This window comes from Marmota monax, unplaced genomic scaffold, assembly GCF_021218885.2.
Source record: "Marmota monax isolate L192 unplaced genomic scaffold, Marmota_monax_Labrador192_F-V1.1 WCK01_AAM20220418_F8-fsc00080, whole genome shotgun sequence".
NCBI classification, from domain to species: domain Eukaryota; kingdom Metazoa; phylum Chordata; class Mammalia; order Rodentia; family Sciuridae; genus Marmota; species Marmota monax.
In genome coordinates this window covers 6,846,575-6,873,987 of record NW_026694750.1, presented here as the reverse complement: position 1 = coordinate 6,873,987, position 27,413 = coordinate 6,846,575, and the positions used below count along the sequence as shown (strand labels likewise).

At 63.5% G+C, this 27,413-nt stretch overlaps 1 protein-coding gene across 6 annotated transcripts in view; it reads right to left on the bottom strand.

Annotated features, from left to right (window-relative positions):
- The window catches only part of Megf6 (multiple EGF like domains 6), a 92,555-nt gene that overhangs the window by 30,505 nt on the left and 34,637 nt on the right, over positions 1-27,413 (bottom strand). For 4 of the 6 annotated variants that reach the window (XM_058572762.1, XM_046424794.2, XM_046424792.2 and 1 more), the window contains one exon: positions 17,837-17,959. The exons of 1 other annotated variant lie outside the window; for it this stretch is intronic. In XM_058572762.1, the coding sequence (XP_058428745.1) occupies positions 17,837-17,959 (123 nt within the window). Of the gene's footprint in view, positions 1-4,241; positions 4,547-17,836; positions 17,960-27,413 lie in introns of those variants that run through there. One more of the 6 variants, XM_046424795.1, reaches the window with a different exon arrangement.

The following is a 27,413-nucleotide window of genomic DNA, read 5'->3' as shown; positions in this document are numbered from 1 at the left end:
CACTCCAGTGACCCCTTTAATGCTAAGAAATCCAGAAGAATTCCAGGGGAGGCTTGTGAAGTGGGGCACGACTGTAATCCCAGTGACTCAGGAGGCTGAGGCAGGAAAATTCCAAGTTTGAGGCCAGCCTCAGCAACTTAGAGAGACCCTGTCTCAAAATAAAAATAAAAAAGGGCTGAGGATGTGGGTCAGTGGTAGAGCACACCTGGGTTCAGTCCCAGAACCAAAAAGGAAAAAAAATAATAATTCAGGAGCTCTCTCCTGGAGGTCCTGGGCCTCTGGACATGGTGGAGGCTTTGAAGTGCCACAATGCCCTGGGCACAGCTGAGGGGCAGCTTTCTGATCGGGGACACTGGTCTGGGTTAGTGAGGCTGGCAGACGAAGGGTCACCTTGCCTGAACAATAGGTGTGGACTTCAGTCCTGTGTCTGCTGCCACCAGACAACGCAGAAGAACCCCAGCAGGCCTGCGTCTCTGCCTGGGCCTCCAGGACCATCTGCTCCACGCACAGGCCACAGTTGCTCTGGACAGACTCCAGGGTCCCTCCTAGGCCCTGAGGCTGCCTACAGGAAGTCAGAGGGAGGCCAGAAGGATTCTCAGGAAGCTTAAAAACAAAGCGGCCCCCAGCAGGACCCCAAAGAGACAGAGGGACCCAGGGCATAGTGGGTTCAGGACCCTGACCCCCACGATGGGAGAGTCAGTTGTGGGGGTGGGAAACAGCACCCACCCCCACCCAGAGGGCTCAGGGCTCCCCCAGCCCAGATCCCTAAAAGGTGATGGTGAATCACACAGCAGCGCATGGTCAGGCAAACAGTAGGTGCTTATTAAGAGCTGGCCAGCCCTGGAGGCTGTGTTCTCGCCCAGCTATTGGGACAGTGAGGGAGGCAGTCAGCCTGCACTCAGCCACCGGGTTCCCTGGAGCCCCGGGGCGGGCCCAGGACTGGGCCCTGCTGGCTGCAAAGGTAAGGTCAGCAGGGCCGTTGGCTGGCTCCCCACTCCTGGGCTGGACTGACCCTGCACAGCCAGTGCCTCCCTGCTCACACCCACCTGCACGTGATGGCTAGCCGCAGCCTCCTGCAGTGCAGACAGGAACAGTCAGCTCCCAGTCCCCCACCCGGCACTCCTCTCTCCTAGCCCCAGCTCCCTCCTCAAGTACACAGACCCAGGCCTGCCTGGCTCATGGACCCAGCCCCAAGCCCTTCCTGGTCATGAAACATCTGTGTGGGGATTCGGAACTGCCATGCCAGGAGAGGGAGTCCATGACAGGGCGCACACAGGGCACCCTGAAATAGCACATGGCTTCTGGTCCCACAGTCAGCATCTAGACCCAGAAAGTCAGTCCAGGGCTAGAGGGTTTGGGGTCTCCCCACAGGATGGCATGTGGCCAGATGATTTTCTGGGGTCCCCCAGCTCTGAGAACCAGGCCTCTGTGAATGGAGATAATCCCCCTTACAGGAAGGTGGGCATTGGATCAGCCAGGCAGGGCTCTCCACTCCATGGGCCCCTGCGTGTCCCCCTACCCTGAACTTCCAAGGTGGGCCGACATTGTGGCAGAGCAGAGCCACCCCCAGATTGCTGAGCCTGCCGCGGCTCTGGCCGTACCTGGGCAGCCACAGGCACAGGGCCTTCGTGCAGTGTGTGCTGCACGTAGCACAGACCTGCAGTCCCACAGACTCTGGGGCTGGGTAGGAAGACCGCAAGTCTGAGGTTAAAAAAATTAAAAGGGCTGGGGAGGTGGCTCAGTAGTAGAGCACCCCCGGGTTCAATCCCCAGCACCAAAGAAAGAAAACCAAAGAGCCTCGTCCCCAGAACCTTAGAGAGACTTTGCAGTTGGGACGGAGTGAAGGGTCTCAGTTGACAGAGCATCCTGGGTTACCCAGGTCGGACAAAGCAACCCGAAGATGAGAGGGAGGAAGGAAGGCTGAGCCGGAGGAGGGCCTGCGGCAACAGGAGCAGAGGCCAGACAGACCAGAAGGCCTTCGCTGCGGCTCTGAGGGTGCAGGAGGGGCTCAGGAAGCCAAAGCTGCTACCCTTCCCTGTAGCCTCCAAAGGGACCAGTCCTGCCTGCCTTGATTTTAGTCCATTTTGGACTCTGACCTCAGAGCTGTCAGGTAACATCTGTTGTTTTCAATCACCGAGGTGGGGAAACCCGACGTGGCCACTGGAGGGACACGGAGCTCCCTGACTGTTAGCTCAGGGCCTCTGCAGATTCAGACCACGCAAGCTGGCGACCCTCAGTTCCCAAAGGTCAGCTCTGGGCAGATGCACCAGCTCCCACACGGAGGCCCACTGTGTCCTTTCAAGCACCATCCATGTGGCCAGGCCCACAGGAGCGCTGTCTGCCCCCAGCACCTGCTGAAGCTTGGCTCTCTCGACTCTCTGGTCCCACAGGCCTGCACCCTAGGTACCTGCCACTCTGCCTACACACATGCAGTGCAGATGGGGTCATGCAGAGGGACCAACTCTGAGATGCCCCAGCAGGGCCGGCAGAGCGCGGGCACCTCAGGCTCTGTGACTTAGCAGGAACATCCTCCTGCAGCACAAGGGGCCCAAGCTGAACGGAGGGTGAGGGCTGAAAGGAGCAAGGACACAGATGTCCCCATGTTTACCTTCAAGTCGGATGGAGCTGCTCACTCCAGGGACGCCAGGCTGGCCCAGGGGCAAACCCACTCTGCCCCATCTCCCTCAGAGCAGCCCAGGGAAAACCCAGGAAGCACCATCTGGAGGGGCCAACTGGTGGGGTCTCGGCACAGCCAGGCCAGGGCGCCACAGAGATGTCCTGTGGTCTTGCTGCAGCCCTCAGTGGCTATAAGTGACTGAGGACTTGGCAGCCTCATGACAGGATCAGTAGCACACACTGGCACATGGTGACATCACTGTGACAACCCAGGCTGGCTGGGTGAGAACTGTAGTGCCTGCCTAGTTGGGGCTGGGAGTACCACAGCAAGCTGTCGGGAGCCTGTGGGGCGCCCACTAGCCCTCACCCAGGTGCTGCCAGCTCCAGACCCCACAGCACACACCAGGCAGAGAGCTGCCTCTGCGGAGACCACCCCAAGACCCTTCTAAAGCTTTCTCAGAGCCTCCAGGGAAAATGAGCCCCTGGGGCCCTGCCCACAAGCTTTGCCCCGCGCATGCCACGGGTTCTCACAGGCACACCGCTGCCCACAGGCCCTTCTTCTCTCCCTGCCCCTCTGAAGGCCATGGAGCAGGGCAGGAGCCCCCGCTCCCCAGAGCTCAGCCACACTCAGCTCAAGACCTTGAGGTCAAGGCACCTGTGCCCCTGGTGGTGCACTGACATGCCAGCCTAGTCTTGTCTGTGCCACCAAGCAGGAGGGGGGCTTCCTGAGGGGTGGGGAGTGGGGGATCTGGGCCCCAGCTGGGCCAAGTGGCCACATTAAGGGAGATGGGCCGGCTCTGCTCAGTGCTCAGGTACTTTGGGCATGAGAGGTAAGACCTGCCCCAAGGGAGTCCTCTAAGGAGCCATACTCAGGAGACTGTGAGGGCTTGAGGGCTTGGCAGGCAGCGCTGGCGGCCCCTGCCTCTCCAGGTGCCGCCTCACTGGGAGCCACCCGCCACACCTTCCACCTCACAGTCCTCAGGGTGCCCACCTGCAGGCTCTGTGGAGCCACAGGGAAGGAGGCCAGTCCAGTGTGGCAGCTGCCAGCTGCAGAGAGGCAGGATGGCTTGGTCAGGATGCCTCCTGCCTCACAAGCTGCTGGGACTGCAAACCCAGGGCCTCCCAGGGAGGGTGCCGCCCCCCTCTGCTGGCCTGTGAGGCCTCGGAGGGTGAGGGCAGAAAGGATGGCACCTGCCACACACCCACACCCGGCCAGGAGGGTCCCGGCCACTTGGGACCCTGGACAGGAGACAGCTCAGAGTCCCTGAGGACCTCTCTCTCTGCCTTCTCACTTGACTCTCAGAGCTGCTGGGGCATCGGAGGGGAACTCCTGCCACCCAAGCAAAGGCGAGGGTGTTTTTCTTCCCTCGGGCCAAGTGACGTCTGTCCCTGCTGTCAGCAGCCGGAACAACCAGAGGGATGCGCATGTATGCGTCCTCAGGACAGAGGGGCCCTGTCCTGAAGGCAGGGGCTGCCTGCCTGGCACTGCCCCATCCTGCTCCCTTCAGCCTCTGCGCTGTCAGCGGCCGGGCGCAAACTTTTAAAATCAGAGGAAACAAAAGGAGCACGCGCCAGAGCGGGCACCCTGGTCCCGCCCGCCCCTGCCGCAGCTCGCCTGCGCCCACCTGGCCTCTGGTCACCAGCGCTTACGGGGTAGCCGGCCTGGCCCAGGTGGCACGGGTAGCAGTTCCTCCAGAGGTAGCGGTAGTGCGTGCCAGCGACGCGCGCCAAGCCCCCCAGGAGCCCCAGGCACCAGAGCGCTGCCAGGCCGCCACAGCCCCGGGACGCCTCCATGCCTGGTCCGCTGACCAGCGTGCGCCGGGAGCGGGGCAGGCGGCTCGGGGCTCAGACCAGGCTCAGGGTTGAGGCTCCGTGCTCCAGGAGCGCACTCGCAGCCCCGCCGTCGGCTCCGCACTGCTGTGCCCGGCGCCTCCGGGGAGCGGCTCGGGATCGGCGCGCCCCGCCCCGCGCCTTTATGTTCTCCGTTTTCCCTCCGCCCCCTGCAGGTAAAGGCCAAATCCTCAGACGCCCGAGGGAGTCGCCCCCGCCCACGGCCCCGCCCCCCCGCTCCCCCAGGGGGCCGCGCCGGGTCCGCCAACGCCCGCCCCGTGCATTCCTTCGCGCGCGCTCACAGACCAGACGGGACCCGGACCCAGACCCACGCACCAACGCAGGCACCCACACGCACACGGACCCACGTGCACAAACAGTACGGGTGCGAACACGCACGCACGGTACCCAGACGCGCAAACTCAGACACAGGCGCACACACACTGGCACATACAAACATATGCACAGACACACGCACCAACAGGGGCCGGCGCCAACAACAGAAGAGAAACCAAAGCGAAAAGGAAGACATTCTGCAAGGCGGAGGCCCTGCAGAGGAGGCTTGGTGGGGAGAACAGGAAGGCGGACAATGTGGATCCTGAGGCGAAGACTCCCCTGCCCCCCCAAGCACAGGGCCCAGTGTCCAGCAATATATCACTCTCCACTGGACCAGGGACCCGTACAGAGGGAGCCTGGGAAAGAATCCCCCAAGCGAGGAAGGGGTATTGCAACACCCCCCCCACACACACAGGTGTCCAGGCAGAAGTCTCTCAGCTCAGGGACACAGCCTTAGCCCCCAGCTGGGTGGGAAACAGCCCTCCCAGGGTGGGCAGTAGCTGTCATCTGAGGAACTCTACAATCAGGCCTTGTGGGCACTTGACCCACCCCCACGCGCATCTCACCTTTGCGATGAGACGGGAGACTCCTGAAACCCCTCTCCAAAACCCCTCTCTCACTTACACTTGAGGGTTACCACATTTGCCCTCTGTCCAGGCTCCGTGAGGATGGAACAACTGTGCCCAGCCAGCTGGGGCGCTCCATGTCTGGTGACCATCAGCAGTGACCACTGTCTGGGACCGACCCGTGCTGACTGGAAGGCTCCAGCATCAGGCTGAGCTCCTGCACTGGGTGGCGGGGGTGGTGGGGTGACCCACCAGCCCACACCAGCCCCAGGCCCCTCCAGAAAGATCCTGCTCTTCTCCCTGCGGCATCTCCAGAGCAGCCAGCCCCTTAGGCAGGATGGACGTCTCCCCTCTGAAGACCACAAGTGGTGAGTGGGCACAAGGCCCATGACTGGGGTAATTCAGCGGCGTAAAGCTTGGGGACACCACCCATCCACCAGGAAAGGAAGAGGATTCGTGTTCCCTGGGCCCCCCAGACCATGGATTGGAGAGTGGGGACAGCCGCATAGTCACTGGGTTATTTAGAGCCTAGAATCGTGCACGGGGCTGGTGGTGAAGAATGAGAAACAACCACTTAGTGCCCTGTGGGTGCCAGCCCTGGGCTCTAAGGACACACCCACCCTCTCACCATGTCCCTGGAGTGAGGGCCACTGTCCCCACTTTAGAGATGAGGAAATCGAGGCCAGGACAGCTTAAGAGACTGTCCTCATGACAGGATTCGAGCAGAACCCCAGCCCGGATTCAGGTGAGAATGAGCCCATCCCTAAAGAGCCCCCAAAAGCCTCTTCCCTCCCTAAGAGGACCCCATCTCGGGAGCCCAACACCCTGCCGAGATGTGGCTGAGGGCATTCTCTACTGGCCAGTGGTCTCACCCAGCAACCTTAAGCCCATGGGAGAGAGACAGCCTCCCCCATGGGCTTAAGGTTTCCCACCTTGTCCAGTCCTGTCTGCAGTCCAGGGCGCAGCCTGCCAGGTACTGCCCACTAGTACCCAGCAGTGTGGATATGGTCCTGCCTGTTCTGCTGGGTGAGGCCCCTTCCCTGAGAGACACAACCCTGGCCTCGGGAGCCTCCACAGACTCCCAGGTGGACAGGCCACTGTGTGCACAGAGCCCCTCCAAGGGCAGCACTGCTTACTATCAGAGTGTGCACCTCCTTTGTGAAGGCTCTCAGAGACAGGGTCCCGCCCTCTGGCCACGGGATGCTGGGGCTGAGAGGCCAGGGTCCAGTGGGTCCAGGCCCGCAGGGAGACAATAGGTGTGTCACAGAAAAGTGCGGAGAGACATGGGAAGGAAACTGCCAATCACGTCACCTCGCCAACAGGTGATGGGCTGGGACCCTCAGGACTGTCTGCTCATCGCGACAGAGGACGCGGAGGCCTGAGGCTCCTGGACATGTTGTTCAGGAAGGAGAAGCAAGGCCAAGTAGGCACAGCCGTGCTCCAGGGGTCACTCCTCAAGCACAGCTAGGCCTGGGGAACTCGGCGACAACATCTGGGCAGAGGACACACGGAGCAGAGCCTTGCGCTGGACACCTACAAGAGCTCTGTGAGGCCCCAGGGCTCACACCCCACCCTCCCTCAGGGTGGACCTGGTCACTCTGCAGAGGGATGCCCCCATGCTGCCCACTCTCTGCCCATACAACACCCCCATGTCTGCCTTGCCAGCCCCACAGCAGGCTCTGCGGCCCCACAGCCCTGCACCCCCGTGCTTCCTGTCCTCCCTCACCCTGCTCAGCACCCTCACCTCTCCCCTCTGCCCTCCAGGAGTAAAGCCTCATTCTGCCCAGAAGGGCCCCGAGAGCAGGAGGCCATGCTCTAGTGGCCCTGAACCCTGTGCTCGGAACATGAGCTCCCAGAGGCGAAGTGAGATGCTCAAGGTCACACGGGGGAGAGGTGCTACCCAGAGGAGCCAGGTCTGACCCCAGTGCCACTCCTGTCCTCACCAAGCCACCACCTTTGGCCTCCTCCCTCAGAAGAGGACGCAGCAGATGTCTCCCGTGCCACCCGGAAGAGGTGGGGTTTCACCCTCCAGGCCACCATCCACACAGGTGCCCACAGGCTGCCACCAGAGCTCAGGGTGGTAGCCATAGGGCAGCACCCAGAGAGGCCGCCTCTGGCTTCAGTCCTGCCTCTGCTGACCCGCTCTCCCTGGCCTCGGCTCCTGCAGGGCTCTACACGGCCCCCTGCCTCCTGCCTGAGGGGCCATGACTCCCAGTGCACCCTTCGGAGAGCTGGCCCACACCCACCCCACGCTGCTCGGCTGTCCCTGGCCCTCCTTCCTCCTCGTCCCTCATTCCCTCTCACTCCCTCATCTTGCCCTTCTACAGTGATGCCTGTGCCCACCATGAGCAGGACATGGTTCTGGGGGGCCTGATAGTCCCCACTACGGAGATGTATGCCCCAGTCCACCGCCCAGGGCAACTCGTGGTTTGTAAGCCCCAAGCACCTCTGTAAGGGTCCGGGGGAGTGGAGGGCTCTGGGCCCTGCATGCACTTGGCCTGGTCCAGGAACTTGGGAGCAGCCGCCAGCCAGGGCAGAAGGCTGCCACAGCCTAGCAGTACCCAGAGCCCCGGTGGGTACTGGCCCCACGTCCCTGCTCGGTGCCGCCAGGCACACTCACTCAGGCCAGAGCCGTGGGTCTGGCTGCCGTCTGGGAAATGCTTTCCCGATGCGGAAGCGCAGCTGGGCGTCTCTGCCCGCCGGAATGTCTGTGTCAGCACAAGGGGCCTGCTCCCCAGGCCCGGCCAGCTCCGGCTTCCTCCCAGGGCGGGGCGGCCACCAGGCCCCTTTGCCAGGGTGGGAGAGCTGGTGTGGGGGGACAAGGGCCCAATGCCACCTCCCAAATGCCACAGTTTCCCCTCAGGACTGGGCCGGTCCCACAGGAGGCCCAGTTCCAGGATGGTGGGGCAGAACTCCCATTTCCTGGGCCAGTGGGAGCCGGGAAGGCAGGACAGGGCCCGGCCGGCTGCTGCTGTGGGGTGTCTGTCCCTCAGTGTCCTCTTCTGACACCCCCTCTGTAAAGTCCTCCCTGAGACCTCACGCCAACTCCAACCTGCAGCTCAGGCACCTGAGCACATGCTGCTGACTCCCCAAGAAGGCAGCAGGGCCCAGGTGGTCCAGGCTACCTCGGCTTCTGGGCACAAAGCAGCGAGGACAAGGGTGGCTGGGCTGGGAGGGCTGGACAGCCCTGGTCACTGGGTTCTGCCCCACCCCCTCCCCCAGCCTCCTAGGAGTTATGGCCTGGGGTGGGGGCCGATAGGGAGACGGCAGGAGGCCAAAGCACAGGCTCCCTGTCCACACGTCCATGTGCTGGCCATGCGCCTTCCCAGGGTGGAACCTCCTACTTCACACCTGGAGAGGGACAGGGGAGGGAGCTAAGCCCCTGGCTGGCAGGGGGTGGGATGGAGGCATGCGAGAGAGCAGTGAGAGAGGCCTCCAGAGACCACCACTCAAGATCCCCAGGTGCCCCACGTTGGTGGTGAGGCTCAGCACAGCTCCCCAGGAAGCAGCAATCCATGAGGGTGCACCAGTATCTGCCTGTGCCCTCTGTGCTGGCCAGCCCGTGCACTGGCAGGAGGACAGGAGGACAGGAGGACCTCCGGTGAGTAGGTGGGGCACTGGGCCCAGGGCGTTACCCTGCAGTTTCTCTTCTCTCCACCCACCCAGGAGGCACCGTCGGCCACGTGACTGCTGTCAGCTGCGAAGCGTGAGCAGGCCGTGCTGTGGCTTCTAGTGAGAGCCCCAAGAAGCAGGCACAAGACCCTGGGCCTGACCCCACCCTGACCCCCATGGCTCTGGACACCCGTGGGGGTCCCCGTGGTCTGAGGTCTGGATGAGATGGAGGGCCAGGGACACAAGAAGGCAAGGGCGTGCCCCAGCCTGGCCAGGCTGGGAGGAGTTGAGCCCCAGGCTGGAGGACAGTGGAGGAGAGAAAATAGAGCCCCAGCAGCACAGGACAGGACAGGACAGGACAGGCGGCACCCGCTGGGCCCCCACCTGCGGGGAGAAGGGCCAGGAAGGGGCTGGGGGAGACTCCTCCACCACCTGCCCAAGGAAGGGGAGCCCAGGGCCTCTCTGCCCAGGATCCCTCCCTTGCCACCCCACGCCACCCTGGGTGGCTTTTCTGACCCTTGACCCCCAGATGAAGTCAATCCGCAGTCTGGGGTCAAATTCAGTCCCACCTGCCCCTCCCCGAGACCCGCCTCCAGGCTCCAAGGCCTCCTCCACTGCAGCCTAGTCTATTTCAGGAGCAGAGGGCACCGGGGCCCCCACCAGGCCCAAGCACAGGAGGCCTGGCTCCACCTCCTGTAAACGGTTACCCACCTTGTCCCTCGCCCAGGCCCCTGGAAGGAGAATGAAACCCAGTCCCTGCCAGGCCAAACACCATTCCTGATGGCAGTCGTGCCTGGGGGGCCGGCAGAAACCAGGAGCCGCTTCCCTTTTCAGATGTGGGCCAGCTGGGAGAGCCCAGACCCCGCAGCTGTGACCCACGGCCCTCCTCCAGAGACCCCAGAGCTCAGGGGGCATCCGACCTGGCACAGCACCTGAGGACTCAACCCCAACTGCCCCAGGGAGGCAGCACCCAGGCCACAGCAGAGCGATGGCAAGGGCTTCTGCTCGTGTGCACAATGGGCATGGGACCAGCCTCCCTGTGCAGCCGGACTCTACCCTGTGGTGCAAGGCCCGACACGTGAGCCATGAGTGGTCCCTCCACAGGGAAGGCCAGCCACCCCCTGGTGCCAACTCATAGGGATATGAGAGCTGCCAGGGAGTAGTGACCACAGGGTGTGCCCATGGACACCAGGTCTCCAACTACACTCAGATAAGGAGACAGGTTAGGGACAGTGACCAGGGAGGCTTCCGGGGGAGGCAGGCCTGACCTGGCCTTTGGGCATTTTCAGGGACAGAAGGAGACTGATGAGGATGTGGGGCAGGCTCAGGGTTGCTGGGCAAAGAGGCAGACTCAAGGGAGGACTGGCTGTGGAGGGCAGTCTGGCCCACCTGGGCACACCACCACATGGAGCCGAGCCCCTGGACAACGGGCACCAGCTGGCCAGAGTGGACTAGAAAGTTGGTGGCCTGAGAGCATCACCAGGACTTCACCAGCAATTCATACAGCCTGGGGACCTGTCCTTTACTCCTCTGGCTGCCCTCCACTGTACCTGGGGACATCAGGGTCAGAGGGTTGGCCCCCAGCTCCTGCCCACTGCCTGAGGCCCAGCTAGCACCTACTGCCTTCTGAGGCACCCCCTCACCTCTGAGACCCCAGACGCCACCCTCCCTGCCCCACACATGGGATTTGCTGCCGTCTGCCAGCTCCTGCTCCACCCGGGAGTCCCCAGGCCACCCGCTGCACAGGCTGAGCTGGGTCCAGCTCTTGTCCACACAAGACACACGGCAGCCACCACGAAACTGCAGGGGCTTCCCCTGGGCTCTGAGCATCCACACCCTGCCCTCAAACCTTCACACTGGAAGACACTCGGGGCCCACAGGTGACATCACATGGCCCGTCAGGGACCTTTCCAACAACGCTCTCCAGGAGGAAGGACGCTGCCCCTCTCATTCCAGCGCCCCACCTCCTGCCCCTGGAGCCGCCTCCATCCAGAAGTGAGGAGGGGGATGGGAGGGTGAGGATTCTGGGATTTGGCTGAGGGCTCGGTGCAGTCAGAAGCCCAGCCACAGCCCAGGACCCAGAGAAAGGGGTAAGAGGATCGAGAGTGGGGGTCTGGGCCCAGGCCAGTTCTCAGGATGCCCTGGGGAAGAGACAGGGTGTGGCAGGGAAGGTGGCCCACGGGCTGCTGAGCATCGTCATTACAAACCAGAGGCACGGAGATGAGCAGCAGCCAAGACTCAGGCCACACGAGGACCCAGACAGAGGTCAGAACTCCAGACAGAGGCCAGGCGGGCCGAGAAGAGGCCAGGGAAGGGAAGCAGACCAGAGGCAGATGACAAACGAGGAGGGGAAGACACAGGCTGGCTGAGCCGAGGCCCGCCCTGGGGACTGGCCACGAGGGGCAGCCCTGGGCCTCGGCCCTCCCAACAGGGGCCTGTGGCGTCCACTCTCAGGGGGCACACAGATGGACGTGAGTAGCTCCAGGTCCGGCATGATGCACCCAGCCTCAAGGCCTCCTGGGGACTCCTGCCAGCTCAGCCACTGCCCCCTGCCCCCCAGTCACCCTGCCTTCCAAGAAGGAGATCCCAAACCACTAGGCAGCAAAACGACCAGTCCAGGTCCCAGGAGGACAGGAGGGACGGGGGCCTGGACCTCCCCTTTCCCAGTCCACGAGGCTGCCGGTTCAGTGGTGGGAGCTTCCAGGCCCCGGGCGAGATCCCCCCAGGTCATCTGCTGTCCCAGGGCGTATCCTCTCCAGGGAGACTGGCCCACCAGGATGTGCTGGGGTTTGCCATTTGGGTGTCTACCTGCACTCCCTGGACCCTGAGTCTGAGGATGTGTCCCAGGTCACCCCTGTCCTAGTCAGTGCTCAGGGATTCAAACCTGGGCCTTCCGGGCCCCAACATCCAGCGCTTCCCGTCTACACCTACCTGCAGGTCCCTGTGCCAGCCGCGGGTGTCCAGGGGTGAACACCCAGAGGCAGCAGCTCTGCGCTTGGGGTCCTCCAGACACTGAGCCAGTGTCCTGGACCTTGGGAGGGTGGTGCAGGCCTCCTGTCCTGTCACTGGGCTGGCTCTAACTGCTGACATTAAAAGCTGTCATTTTCTTGCGCTGGCCTCAACCAGGCCACACCTGCCAGAGTTTGCCACCACAGGAACGCAGGGGAGCCAGCAGAGGGACAGGGGCTTTCAAGTCTCGGCCCCTGTGATGGAGGAGGCCTCGGCGGAAACACTGCCATCCTCCTGGAAGCAGCCCGGCTTCCTCACTGCCATCCAGAGGACAGCCAGCCAGAGAACGCTGGCCCAGGAAGGCCAGGCTTGGCCCCAGAGGAAGGAGGCTTTGCTACGGGAAGACCAGGTTCACGCCTGGGTCCCAGGGCCTGCAGGTGTGTGGCTCCGAGGCTGGCCGAGCCTGGTCTGCAACCTCAGTCTCTGTAGCGACAGGCCGCGTAACTGACGTCTGTGTAGCTACTGTAACAAAATCCCTTCATCCGTGTAACTTAGAAACAGCAGAGTTTATCTCTCAGAGTTCTAGATGTTGGACGCCCAAGATTCAGTGTCTGATGATGACGCTGTCCCTCAGTGTCTCCTAAAGGCCCCACCTCTTACTAGTACCGCTCTGGGCATTCAGTGGAACCCAAGAATTTAGGGCCCAACATTCAGACCATGTCAAAGGTGAAGCTGAAGGCCCCCGACGTCCAGGCACCGCCAGCAGGAGGGGTAAGAGTGGACCAGCAGCCCCAGAGTGCGGAGGGGCAGGGAGATCTCCCCGGATGGGGGCTGGGGCCAAACGGAAGCAGCTGAGCAGGAGCCCAGTGGGGCTTGGAGCTGGTGGGGCCCTCCAGGCTGCTCTGGACTTCCCCACGGGCTGTGGGTGCTGTCCTTCCCCCGACCCCTGCCTGGACCTCTGTATCCACTGCCGCCCTTCTCTGGGCCACTTGAAAACATGGGAGCCACACAGCAGCCAGGAGCTCGGCACAGCGGGCTCTCTCTTGGTCATGAGGACGGCCCTTTGGGTCCATCAAGGCCAGCGTACCCCAGGGAGGGTGAAAGTCCTCCCGGCACGGAGGCGTTGGAGACTCCTGCAGGAGAGCTGCGGTGCCGGGAGATTGGTCTCTTCCCAGCAGGCGGGCAGGCAGGCAGAGAGAGCTCCCCCTCCCAGGGCCCCGAGCTGCAGACACCTGGCCACCCGAGGTGCCAGACCCCTGCCCCGGTGGCAGGACGAGGGTTTGAATTGGCTTCTCTTGCCTCTCTCCTACCCAGGCATGGCGGAGGACAGCACAGCTGGCCCGGGTCAGCTGCTGGCCAGCCCTGGGGCTTCCTAATCAGAGGCTCAGGTCCCTTCCCACATTCTTTTCCCTCCCTGGGGACAGCGAGGCCTGGCGGGTGTGAGGGAGCCAGGATAGAGCCCAGCGACAGCCCAGGGCCTGACTCCCTGGGAACACTGGGAGGCCAAGTCTCCTCGAGGAGGACATCACAGTGTCCTCTGGGCTCTTCACTCAAGTGAGGACCACAACTTTACCCAGGAAGCCCTTGCAGCTGAGCTGTAGAGGGGCAGGGGTCAGCAGACCTGGACTCCCCCAGAAGAGCCGGCAATTTCCCGTGAGAAAGCCCCTGCCCAGCCCCCACACCGCAGCCACTGGCTGTCCCCTCCCAGGCCTCCTTATCTCCTGGCAGGAGCAAGGTCAGCTGGGGCTGGAACAGCAGGGCAGTCTCAGGGCAGAATCCCACCCCAGCGTGGGAAGGCTGGCCTGCCGGCCTGGACGGGGGAAGCCCACCCAGCCGTGGAGACCAAGGGCCCCTGAGACTCCTGTTCCCTCCACGGGCCGACCCTGGTTTCTCCCACCTGGAAACGTGGATTTCTCAGACGGACAGGACTACAGACCAGAGGCAGAGGGGGGAGGGAGTGACCTGAGGGACCCCGAGGGCCTGGGGCTTGCCCAGAGACCTGCTGCGGTCCCCTGCACCCCAGGGAGAGTGCTGACCACCCCTGTGTGGGATCGAGGTCCCTGGAGGATCCTGCTCCCAAGAGTCTCAGCCAAGGGAATGCCAAGGCTGGTGGGGGGCCGGGCTCAGGAGGGGCAGCTCTTCTGTCCACCCACTGCCCACTCCAGGGAGTATTGCCACCAGCAGGCGTAGGGCCACAGGCCTCAGGGAAGTTCCTCCAAATCCTCTGGAGCACCAAGAGGTGACAGCATCGTTTGTCCTACTTTACAGACGGAGACTGAGGTTCAGAGTAGTGGAGTTATTCACCCAAGGCCACACAGTGAGGACCGATGTGGAGCCTCAAACTCAGCCTACCCCTGGGGTGGTCTTTCTAGAGGGACTTAAACAGGAAGCCAAAGCCACTCTGGCCCTGGGGCAACCCAGAAAGGACCTTCACAGCAGAGCCTACGTTTCTCCCCAGAGCCTGCCTGTCCTCTCAGGTGCCAGCCAGAGTCCACCTGCTCATAAGGGCTGGCACGGGTCAGAGGCCACACCCTGCCCAGGAAGCGGAAGCCACAGCTGGCGTCCACCTAGCTGGGAGATGCGCCCACTCAGGTCACCCAGTCCAGCCAAGTGAACTCACTCTGGCTCCAGGATGGTCTCCTAGAACATGACACATGGCCTGGAGAGGGTTCCGGGCGAGGACCCAGACACCCAGGCTGCCGTGCCAGCACTCGGGGTTTACAGAGTCAATTCATCACGCTGAGCAGTTTCTGGGCCCCGCCATCAACTCGTGCACACCGCCCTACGTGTGAGCAGGCAGCGCTGAGCCCCTCTGGAGACGTCTCGGTTTCCCAGGGCCTGCCCTCACACAGGCAGCGGCCGTCCCCGAGCCTCCTTCGCACTTGCTCTCCAGAGCCGCAATTTCAGGGGAGGGAGGCTGGCAGGGGGACAGAGAAAACAGCAGGCTCTTGGCTCTCAGCAGGGCCTCCTCAGCCACATGGTGACTCGGAGCCACAGCCATCCCAAACACGCAGAGCTGGGGCAGCAGACTCTCGGGGGACCGGGGCCAGGCAAGGGGCAGTCGTGGGGGTGGGAGGCCAGTGCGGGGGTCTGAGGCCGGATCCCTGGCTGAGACACCAAGCAGCCTCCCACCTGGGCCCCTGACCACCTGGTCCATGACCCTGCCTCCAGCCAACTCTGCGGGATGGCGAGAACCGGCCTGTCCTTAGGGACCCCCAACAGAGACACCGAGGCCTCCTGAGCAGCTCAGGCAGAAGCCAGGTGGATCTGCTTGCTGACACTGCGCTCAGCCCTGGTGGAGCTATACCCAGAGCCAACCACTTGTGAATGGTCGTCAACACAGGACAGCAGCCCCAGAGCAGGTCACAACCCCCCAGCTTCTGAGAGTAGGGTCTGGGGAAGCCTACCCACCACGGGAACAGCTCTGTTCTAGGAGGGCCTCATCTCCACCCGCCTCGCAGAATCAGGAAACAGACACAGGCAGGCTGGAGAGAGCAGCTCTGAGTCTGGGGGCCACAGGCCCTCGGGACCCCCTTTCCCAGGCCTCAACACACCTGCCCAGGAACCCACCCAGAGAATCAGGGAAGGCAGAGGCACAGGTTCGCCACCTCAGCCCTGCAGAACAGCCTCCTGGAGCCTGGAGCCCAGCTCGGGACAGACAGGCCCTGGCCCCTGGGAACCATCTTCCTCCTTGACATGGACTCTCAAGCCCAGAGCGAGGTCCCTGTGTCGGGTCTGAGGCCCCTCCACCCACTGTGATGGGCCAGCCGAGGCCAGGAGCTCTTCCCAGGAGGGACCCTAGACAGCAGTCCAGTAACTGCCACACCTGGGAGACAGCAAGAGCCCAAGCATCTGCCTGAGACAGGCACCGACTGCAGGGAAGGATCGGTGGGCCAGGCCAGAAGCTGGCTGGACACCCAGGGACTGGTCTGCCCCCAGCCCTGGAGCCAGCCAGGAACCTGACCTTCAGAGTGGAGCTTCCCAGGGTCCAGGCCCTCTCACTCCCCCGCAGGGCCTCCGTCTCATGCTCTGCCTGGTTTCTCACCAAGGGTATGAGGACACCTTGGGCAACCCCTGCCCCAGGCCTGGCTCAGCCCCAGTCTAGCTTCCTGGGCACCATCAAGAATCCAGGTGTCAGACCCCCTCGGCCCAGGTGCAGTGAGCAGGCCCTACGGAAACCAGGCCAGCCCGACCTGGGGGGCTGCAGGGCCAGGGCCCGATTCCACCCTCAGCTGGGAGGCAGCGGTGGAGCAGTACTGACACTCCCCAGTTCACCGCAGAGCCGGGAGGGAGCCCACCTAGGGCCAGGCTCTTACCACATCCAAGGGAGCATTCGAGACCCTTGGCAGGTATAGGAAATTGCCCAGCCCTCTGGCTGACGGGAGCTGGTTATCCCTGACCCCACAAAGAGTCCGTCAGTTACACCAGAGGAGTCCATGCCCACTGGGGTCCTGGGTGCTGCCCCAACAGTGACTCCCAGCCCCTGGCCCAGGCCTGCCAGGCAACACCAGGCGAGGAGGGGAGGGCTGCTCCCAGGGTGGGTGTGAGATCCGCTCAAATCATGAGCCACCCACAATGCCAGAGGCCAGGCAAGGGTTTGGCCCTAAGCCCAGAGAGGGGGAGAAACTCTGGGAGATTAGGGGACAGGCAGAGTCTCCTGGAGGAGGACATCATCTTGGAGGGGCTGGCTGCCTGGTCAGTCCAGGTGGAGAAACACAAGCACCATCCTGAACCCCACCCCCTCCCGCCTCCCACCTGTCCCGGAACCTCCCGCCCAGGGCTGTAGCTCCTTTCAGACCTGCTACATGCAGGGGCGCCAGGTGGACAAGCCAAACTTGGGGCACGGCAGCCAGGCAACCCCTCCTCACCCTGGATTTTGGGGGAGATGCTCCTTGACAACTCCACCAGCACTCCCCCTATCCTGAGGTTTGGACCTTGGGGGCTTTAATGTCACCCCAATGGAGTCCATTTCAAGAAGGGGAAACCAAGACACAGGCCGGGGCAGGTGGGTTTCTGGGAGCTGGTGGAGAATGCATGGCTGAGGCCATCTCCTTTCCTCCCTGTGTCCAGAACCCTGGGTTCCCCCAAGGCCCGGCGGGTCCCCAGGGTGGAGTGTGAGCAGGGAGGTCACAGCAGCTTCTCCCCTTCCCCAGCCCTGCTGGCCACAAGAACGTGACATCAAGGAGCACCCGGAAGTCCACGTTCCCAGAACATCCCAGAAGGCAGCCTCTCCTGTCTCCCCCGACCCCCAGTCCATCAGCCTGGCCTCCACCCTTGGACAGGCAGCTTGCGGGAGCGCAGCTGGAGACAGTGTGGAGCTCAGCTGAGGATGTTAGAGACCAGCCTGCCGGGGAGAGCAGGGCTGGGGCCCGCTGACCTGTGCTCAGAGACCCTCTGCGAGGGCCAAGCTGCCCCACGCATCCCAGAGTCAGGCTAGAGCAGGCCATGGAGGGAGCGGCAGGCGGGGAGCGGGAGCTCGGGGCCCCTCTCCCTGCCTCCATCCTGTTTCTCAGGGATCTTTCTGTCCGGTCTTGATTTTACTGACAGATTGCCAGCGCTGGGGGGGGGGGGGGGTGGCAGGGGCCGCCCAGTGCTGGCGAGCACTTCCAGCCCTGGGCCTCTGAGATCCTTGCCAGGCAAGGCGCCCACCGTGCCTCCCCACACAGCCGGGCACGTGGCTCCCTGTGCAGCCCCTCCCTCCCCCTGCACAGCCCCAGGGTGCCTCCCGCCAACATCAGGTTCTGAGTCCCCTGAGGCAGTTTGGGGGGTGGAGATTAGACTGTGAGGTGCACATGGGGGTAAGGAACACCCTGAGGGTCCTCAAGTCCCCCCACCAGAGCAGCCTGGGGCTGGGAAGGCGGAGCCTCGCGGGTGAGCTGGGGCCGGAACGTGGTAGCTGGGGTGGCGGTGGGACGAGTCCTCCCTACCTTGGCAGGTCTTGCCGTCACCCTGCAGCTGGTGTCCAGGGGGGCAGCGGCAGTAGAAGCCGCCCACCGTGTTGCAGCACAGGCCCTCACAGCCCCCGTTGGCACTGGTGCACTCGTCCACATCTGCAAGGGGAGAAGCCAAAGAAGCTCAGGGTCCCCGGGCCTCGGAGCACATTGTCCAGCGAGGCAGGCCTCACGGGGGACCCACTGTGCGGCCTGAGCCACACTGCCCAACAGGGAACACACTCGGACGCAACGTGTTTGCAGGTGCCATCTGGGCAGCTTGGCAGAGGAGGTCTGCCCCATAAGAGCAGCCACACGGGGTCTGAACCCCAGAAAGCAGCCTGGGGGTCTGCTCAAGCTGTCGGCTGCAGCTTCAGGTTCTCCAGGGAAACCAAGCTGCCCTCATCTCGGAGGCCAGGAGGGGTCCCCCACGATCACCCTCACAGCTGCCTGGGACCCATCATGAGAGCTCCAGGCCCAGCCTCCCCTCATGGGTCAGTTAGACTCACGGGGCCTTGGGTCAGACCTGGGACAGGCCAAGAGCCGTGACACGCAGCCCGGCCGCCTGCTGCAGAACCCCCACTCTTCCTGCCTGTGCAGGTGCAGAGGTGGACAGAGCCTCCACAGCAGGTACCTGTCTGGCAGGGATGCAGGGACTCAGTCCTGGGCAGGGGCGCACCACTGCCTCCCCACACCTCTGACTCAGCCAGTCAGGGGCTAGGGGACCAAGACTGCTCTCAGGGAAAGTCAGGTGTCCCTAGGACACTTCACACCTGTGTAGACCTGCCCAACACAAGGTCCAGGTACTCCTGCCCACCCACCTCTAGATGCCAGAGTCCCCGGTTCCCCCTGGCTATATGGGACACATAACCTGGAGCGGGGCTCAGAGCAAGTGGGGACCCTGACTCGCCCCAAGCACAGATGGCCAGATGGCCAGGCATGTGCCCTCTCCTCAGGTGCTGCTCTGGCGGGTGAGCCAGACCCCTCCTGGACACACATGAGAAGCACACGGAGCTGGGTACCAGCTGGGTCCCAGGCCTGACCCAGCCCCAGGCTCCCCCCGGGCCTGGCATCTCTCTCTGCACCTCCTCAGAGGGGTCCCTGGAAGCCCCCCGGCTGGGCTAAGGGTCTCAGGGATGGCCACAATCCCGTGAGAAAAGCTGTGGCCCAGAGAGCAGGCAGTAGTCTCTGGTGGCTGAGACAAGCCGCCAGCCCAGCCTCAGAGGTTAACAGTGGGAATTCCTGGGAATTCCTAGAGAGTTCCGCAGGGCGAGACAGAGGACTCGGCACAGGGGTCAGAGCCGGGTGCTCAGGGAGGGTTCCATGGCCCCGCCTGGGGAGGCAGCCCAGAGGCCAGCCCAGCAGCCTGGAAGGGGCCTGTCCTGACATTCAGGCAGCCACAGAAGGCAAGTGGCCAGGTGGGCGAGGTCAGGGACCCTGAAAGTCATCTCACAGTGCTGGCACGGCCGGGCTCCTGCAGGCCGCTGGAGCACTGAGCAACTCCATCAGGGCAGGACAACCTCACGGGGCCCTGCCACGATCCTGGGGGGCACCAGGGTGAGAGGCTGCAGGCCACAGCCTCAGGGTTCCCCTTGCCCACAGGAGAAGTCCTCAGCCTGGCACGGCACCGTTGGGGCCACAGGCCTGGTACTCAGGATGAAACCTTCTGCCCTGTCACCGCCAGAGCTGCTGGGGTGCCCCTCTTCTCCTGCCTAGGCGTATCCATGCTGGGCACCCCACTCCTGGGATGGGCTGAGCCCTGCTCTGAGAGCCCGCAGCCCTGTGACTCTGCTCTGGGTGATGTGCCCAGATGTGCATGCCAGCCCCAGGGCAGGGATGGGCTGGTGCCTGGCCCAGGCCGCGGGGGGCCACAGGAAATCCTCCAGGACAGGAGCCAGAACAGCCCTCCCGGAGCCCCACCCCAGGAAGTGGCAGTCCTCAGCCCACGCTGGGGGCCAGGGAGCAGGCAGGGCCACGGGTTCTCTCTGCCAAGCATGGGCTGGTAGGGTGGGGACACAGAAGGAAGCCCAGCTGCCATCAGGGCACGGGGAAGGAACAGAGAGGGAGAGCGGGCATGCGCAGGGGTCGGTCATGGAAGGCCCCACACTGCACTTCAGTTCAAAGTTCCCTGCTCAGTGGGGTTTGCCACCTGCACCCCAACCCCACACACCTTTGGAGACCCATCCTTCCCCCCGGGGCACCTATGCACGTGCTCTGTCCATCGCCTGATCCCCCCAGAACGTGAGCCCCTGGAGGGCAAGATTTCCAACTTCTTTGGCTTAACTCCAACAAAATGGAGTTGCTCGTGTCAAGCCCTAAAACACACAGCTAGGGGTGGTGATGGAGAGGACCGGATAACAACAAGCAGAGGCCCCCGCACAGGCCCGCTGCCCGGTGACTACCCTCCCAGACCTCAGGCTGGACTGGCCTTGTTCATCCCGTGGCCAAGGGTGACTGCCCAAAGACCCTCGAGCTGCCCTCGCCAGCTGCCTCTAGGCGCTCCCTCACCTCCGCCTCCCTGAACACACACTCAGCCCCCCGCAGATCCCCCTGTCCCCACACGCAGCACGTTCCCCGGAGAATCCCTCAGACCACGCCAAGTGCACAAAGCCAGTCGTGGAAGATCACATACCACACGACTCTTCAGCGCACGTCCAGAAGGAACCTGGCCCAGGCTGGGAGTGAGGGTGATGGGCGGGGTCTGCATGATGCAAACACTCTGGGAGTAGACAGAGGGGACGGTGACACTGCACAGAGGATGTGCCAACACCACCGAAGCACGCGTGCCACCGTGACTTTCACCTCCATGTCCACCAACAGCAGCTCTCAGACAGAGCCACACCCCACGTCTCAGGGGCCTTGGTACAGAGGGAGGGGTGCCCAGACCCCTCCAGACCCGCTCTGGCCCCATCACAGGGGTCCTTGATTAGAGGCAGCAACTCCACAGTTGTCATTAGTACCCAGCAGCCAGCAGCCTGGGCGAGGGCCCCAAAGACCATGCCCTCAGCTAACCCGGCCAGCAGCCACGGGCATCCTGAGGGGGCAGGAGGAGGCCCATTACCCAAGGTCAGGGTGTCCACTCAAAGTGGGTGCCACGATGGGGTCCTCAGGTCAGCTACCTGGTATGAATGGGGGCCGGGATCTGAGGGGCCCGCCATGGCCTTGGCAGGCACTTGTGAGCCTCGGAGCCCCCAGGGGTGAGGCAGATGAGGAAGAGGCCACAGGACCCACCTCAAAGAGCCACTGCCCAGTCGCAGGGCTGGAGCCCCACCAGGTAGTACCCCTCCTGGCAGTGACCCCAGACTCAAGCCCGCCGTGCCCTGCAAGCCCCTCCACACAGTTAGATGCCACAAGGCTCCTGTTGGGGGTACACCCCTCCCCCTGTGCTGGTGACAGAGACATCTCCAAGGCAAACAGCCCAGGATGAACAGCCAGGGCCAGCCAGGGCCAGTCCAGACTCTGGGGACAGAAAGAGGCTGGTCCCCCTCAGCCATGGTGAACTGCCAGGGGAAGGATACCAAGAGTGGCAGGGCCTGGAAGAGGTGTGACATGGGAGTCCCCAGGAGTCAAGAGGCGGGATCAGGCCCTGGGTAGGGCACTCTGCATGGACCTCTGCCCTGAGCAGTGTTCCCTCAGGACAGAGGCCAGCCAAGGATCAGGGACCAGCTAGAGTCCCCCCTTCCCTGTGCCCTGACAGGGAATCAGGTGTCACAGCTGGCTGACTTGACACCCCAATTCCAAGGGACCTGCATCACCATGGCCCACCCAGGATAGGGGACAGTGGCTCCCACCCTCCCCTCGTACCCCCTTCCCTCAGGGCAGGAGGTAGCCTCCCAGGCACATGGCCTGCAGGCAAGGCTGAGAGCCACTCAGGGAACGAGAAGGGGCCGTGGCCAGAGCCCCAAAGGCTGCAGTTCCCACCAGGAAACAAGCCTTCTCCGGAGGCCAGGCCCGGGAGCTGGGGACTCACCCTCCCCTCCCACTCCTTGTAAGGCAGGGTCCCGAGCACCAAGCTCCCTCTGGGTCCACATTCCACACAGCAGCACTGGGCTCTGAGCCAGCCACTGTCAGGGACCCTTCTCTGGACGGGTCTGCAGCTCCTTCCTTGGGACCCCTACTTCTCTGTGACTCCAAGCCTGGCTACTCAGCCTGAGCACGGGGCCACCTGGGCTGCCAGCAGATGTTCTGTGCTTTCCAGGCTCTGGGGACGAGGGCAGACACCCAGGCCCCACAGAGGGCCAGAGCACCGAGGCTCCTGGTGCTGGGTCTGACACCAGGAGGGCAGTGGGACCGCAGGCTAGGACCGAGCCCCCAAAGGCAGAGGAATCCCGTAAAGAAACCCTGGAGACTCCCTTGGGCAGGGTGGCCATGGCCTGCGAAGTGGCCCAGGGGACCAGGCAGCCTTCTCCACCCACAGGGGCCACTCCCCCGGCAGCTCTTCCCCCCAGGAGCTTGGCACCCCCAAGCCCTGTGGCCTCTGCAATCCCCACCAGGCAGGGATGCCCCTTCCCCAGGCCCAGAGGGGAACAGAGCAGAGGCAGAGGCCCAGCTGCCCTCCACCACTCAGGCTCAGCCCAAGGATGGGTGTCCGCCAGGCCCGAGGGAAACCTGCAGGCCCCCACCCCAGCCACCCTCAGACCAACCCAAATGCCACGCAGGGCCACGGGGCTGAGGACCTCAGAGAGGGAGCACAGCCCCGTTCAACGGCACCGGGGAAGGCCCAGCCCTCCGCCCGAGACCAGGCCGCCCTCCCAGCCTGCCCACTTCCCTGACCTCTTCCCTCCGGCCCTCCTCCCAGCCTGAGCAAGAGGACCCACAGCTGGCTGGACTTTCCTGCCTGGGGCCTAGGCTGACCCTGGCTCCTCTCACCAGGCCACTGTGGGTGACCTGATGACCTGGGGCCCCTGATGGACCCCTTAGCACGTGGGGACTCCCTTCCTGGGAGTTGTCAGGAGGCACCCGGCCGGCCCACCACCCTACCTGGTGACAAAGAAGAGCAGCCCAGGGTGGGGGGGGGTGGGTGTCCATGCAGCAGAACCAAGGCTGAGCACCCAGGGAGGGCTGACCAAGCCCACCAGGCAAGGGCCAGCCAAGCCTCGACTTGCTGGGTCTGGGAAATGCTGTCCCTGATCCATCCGCCCACCTGAGGCCTCAGGCTACCTGTCGGGAGCCAGGATTTATGAAGCCTTGCCCACGAGGCCAAGAATCCCCCTTCCCTAACCAGGTGTCACCCAGACAGGCCAGGGCTGCTCCCTAGATCTCAGCCAGGAGGGAGGCTCACAGAAACCAGCCAGACCAGAGTCGGCACAGGGGCTGCAGCGAGGACAGGCCAGGAGCTGCAGGCAACAGGGGCTCACCAAGAGCCTGGGACAGGGGCCTGGAAAGCCACCCCGGAGCGGCGGGCAGCCCCTCACCTGCTGTGGAAAGGAACAGAGGGTGGCCGCGAGCGTCACTCAGCCAACCCTCCAGGGGCTCCCGTGTGGGCAGGACGCGTGACTGGGGCCTCCTTGTCTACCTCCCCAGGAATGTTCCTCCCCAGGAATGTTCTGCCTCAGAGCCTGGGTGGGCCCCTCCTTCCCTCCGGGGGCAACGGGACAATTGGGGCTCCCTGTGCGAGCTTGCTTTGCAGGCCGGCGTGCCCGGTCAGCACCCCGGGCAGAACAGGCTCAGGGCCCGTCCCCACCCCAGGAAGCCCGTCACCCCTTCCCCTGCACCCTGCCTGCTGGGGGGCAGGTGTTTGGCCCCAAGGGTGCATAGGCCTCTTTGGGCGACGCTGAGGCTCAGCCAGCCTTGGGAGCACAGGGTGGGCCGGGCTGGGAGCACTGCTGCCTGGCACAGTGCCAGCCGGGCACTGAAAAGGTGGGGTGAGGACCCAGCCCAGGCCAGGCCGCGGGACAGCAGTGAGCCCAGGGTGCCGGGGGCGAGCTGGGGGCAGAGCTGCAGCGGGGCTCATCCTGCAGCTGCCGTAACAAAACACTGCCGCCCGGGAGGCTCAACCAGCAGGATCATCTGTCTCGGCTCCGGAAGCCGGAAGTCCAGACTCACATCAGTGGGCCCCAGGGCAGGGTCCTCCGGGCCTCCTCCACAGCCGACCTGCTTTGGCGGTAGAGAAGTCACTCCAACTTTTCCCTCCAGGGTCCCACCACCTTTCCTTCTGTGTCACATCTCCCTCCTCTGACGGGGACATCCGTGATGGCACTTAGGACCTCTGGACAATACAGTCTCCCCATCTCAAGCCCCTCAAGCCCCTCATCCTCTCTGTCTTAACCACACAGGTGGGAGTCACAGTCGCAAGATTAGGACACGGATGCTTTGCTGATGGCCCGGGTGGTGGCAGCCTAGGCCACTGGCTCAGGAGCTGCAGGTCCCCACATCTCGGCCTTTACCCACCTCTTCAGAGCAGAGAAAGTGTCCATTCCGCCCACCCTCTCCTGTCCTGGGAGGGGAGAGGCAGAAGGGACCCAGACCCAGTTCTTGCCAGGCACGGGTTCTAGGGGCTGCAGAGACGCCTGCCAAGACCACTGGTGGCCACACAAAGGAGGCCAGGGAAGCAGCAGCAGAGGGCAGAGGTCACCCATTTTCCGAACTCCTTCCATGGCAAAGCCACCAGGGCCCAACTGAAAAGGTCCCCAACTGCTCCCAGGACCGGTGGCAGGAAGCAGCCTTCCAGATGAGGCGCCACGCTGTGGTACCCTGGAGTTGAGCCTGGACCCTTGGTCTCTGAACATGCCCTCCAGGCCTCACCTGGAGGAGAGGAGGCCCCACGTCCTCCTGTGTCCTGCCATCTCCCACCAGAGTTGGGGCTGATTCCCCTGAGGCTGAGGGACCCCTCCCTCTTCACCTGTGCCCCACCTCCGCTGGAAGCCAGGTGCCCACACGCAGAGCAGGGTCCTGCAAGCATGGGTTCTGCCCTGGCTGGGCCTCCAGGCTGCCAGGAGCACGGTGCTCCCCAAGTCCTCTGTGCCTTCAATTCCTCACCTGGGGAGGAGATAAGAATGGCCACGCGGAACCCCAGGCACCTCATCCAGCAGGCTGTTTAATCTGTTTTAGATCAAAACAAGAGCCCAGGGCAGCACAGCCCTGGGGCCAGCCTGGGACAGCTTCTGGAACCAAGGCCCCTAGTCCTTGTCTGTACCTGCAGGAGACCCCAGGGTGGGCGTACGGGACCACGCTGGCACCCACAGGGCTGCATGGAACCTCTGCGTGCTCACCGGCTCCAACAGGGCAGAGTGGGATCAGGACCCGCCTCAGCGTGTGCCAGACGTCTTCCCGGGGTTTCAGGCCAAGGTTGAGTTTTGCGGTTCCCAGGTGAGGCAGGGACCCAATCCACAGCCCACGGCCGACCCACCCCTGCCCCTGGCCAGGAACTGAGCTGTGAGGGATGACCCAGGTAGAGCCCTCCCAACTTGGGGCAAAAGTTACCCAAATCAAGCCCCAATTCAAAAGCTGTCCCTCCATCACCTAGTGAAGGGCCTTGGCACAGGCAGCCTGGTCCTTGGGGACCCTGAGTGCCCACCCATGACTGGCTATGTCTCACCCTCCCCCCAGGATTGATAGGACACCAGCCAGCCCAGAACCAGAGTGGCCTAGCAGGTCTGTGGCCAGACAGACTGCAGGCCCCCGGGGCTGGGCTCTGCCTGTCACAGGAGCAGCCACCATGACCCAGGCACAGAATGACTTCAGCCATGGCCACGGGACATCCGAGAGTCCGCATGATGCTTCTACAGCCCCCAATGGACTCCTCTGGATGTGAGGGAGCCGGGTGGCTCTGGATAACCTAGAGCCCTAGGTGAAGCCCACAATCTTGGCCCAAAGACCCCTGTGAGCCACCTAGGGCAGAGAAGCCACTCTCATTCTATGGTGACTGCCATGTGCAGGCTGTTGGTCAGTCAGGATTAAGAGTGCAGTTACCTCCTCGCAGGGCGGGGGCTTGAGAGGTGGGAAAATCCACCCCAGGCGCCCTGCTGTGGAGCTCAGGGGCAGGTCCAGCAGGTGTGGCACCTGCACCCAGCAGCCTGCAGCTCAGCCCACGGCCCCAGGTAGGGAAACCCTCAGACCACACAAGCTGACCTTGACCTGGACCACACCAAGGGAGCAGGGCTCAGTGATCCAAAACCGGCAGAGCGGCCAGCAGCAAGCCCCAGTGAAGAGCACCCGGGACCACAGGCAGTGCTGCTCCCAGAACCCGGTGTGGGGCGAGGTTGCAGTGACCGCCCCCCCTCGCTCCTACTTCCTGTATCTAGCAGCACACAGAAGGATGGTGGACACACACGCAGGCGGAAAGTCAGTGACAGAAAGAGGCAAGGACACGGGAGAGACGCCCACCGGCTGCTGACTGCAGGCTTCAGGGATGGAGGAAAGGGCCACTAGCCAGGGCATGCGCCACACGTGTGGCCGCTGGGGAAGGCCAGGAAAGTCCTGCCCCAGGGCCCCCAGAGGAACCGGCCCTGAGGACCGCGCCTCTAAACCAAGGAGACCAGGGAGACCTGTAGGAATTCTGGAAGTCTGTTGTTTCAAACCATTGTCTGTGGTGATTTCTTACAGCAGCCAAAGAAAAGCAGGCGTCACCTTCAAAATGGAAAAATGACCCTGCACTTGGGTAAAGGCTGCCCCAGCCGCGGCTTGCCCTTGATCCCCGGGTCGGCAGGAGGCAACCAGAACATTCCAGCCTCATTCCCATCAGACCCTGCCCACCGGGACCCACCAGGGCCACTCAACACTCACTCCCACAGCAAGCATCACGGAGCCGACGACATGCCCAGCCCCACACAAGGAAAGCCAGGAAGTAGGGCCACTGGGTGGGAACCGGGGCGAAGCTCGGAAGTGCACCCCAGGGAAGGATTCCTGAGGGGGTCCCTCGCGAGCTCTCGGAGGAAACAGCTCCACAGGTAGGTACAGCAGACGCGGGGGCTTGGACACCGGCAGACCGCTGGGTCTCTACAAGCAGCACCAAGACCCTCTGCAGAGCGACTGGCCCACCCTCCTGCTGGCGAGCAGCTGAGGTGGGTGCTGCCGTCTGGGTCTGCTAAGGGACGCCCTGTCCTTCAGACCTCTGGCACTGTGGAGAGACTCAGGCACCTGGGGCCTCACCCCACAGTGCCCCGGCTGTCCTAGCCCACCATCGCCGCCTGGTGGCAGCTCCAGGAACAACCTCACAGTCTCCTACTCTTGTCCCAGAGGCATGCGCAGGGCACCCAGGGCCCCTCCCACCCCTTCTGCATCAGAGAGGTCTGGGTGGCCCTGCCAGGGCAGTGCTTGCGACCAGCAGAGAAGTCCTTCCAAAACCATGGCCTTCCCCTGGACCCTACTGCCCCGCGTATGCAACCAACCTCACAATGGGACAGCCTGCTCCCGTGTGCTCCAGAGACAGTCAGCCAGGCCTCAGCTGCTCTGGACTCCCAGGATTGTCCAGCTGTCCACCTGAAAGTCTCAGTGCCCCAGAGGCTCTGCAGGGCAGGAGTCAGCCCCTAGCAGAGATGGCTCTGGGCACCTACAGCGTCCACTGTTTCCAGCAGGAGTGGCTACGTAGGGAAGGCCCTGCCTGGTGGGAAAGACATCTCAAGAGGACAGTGTG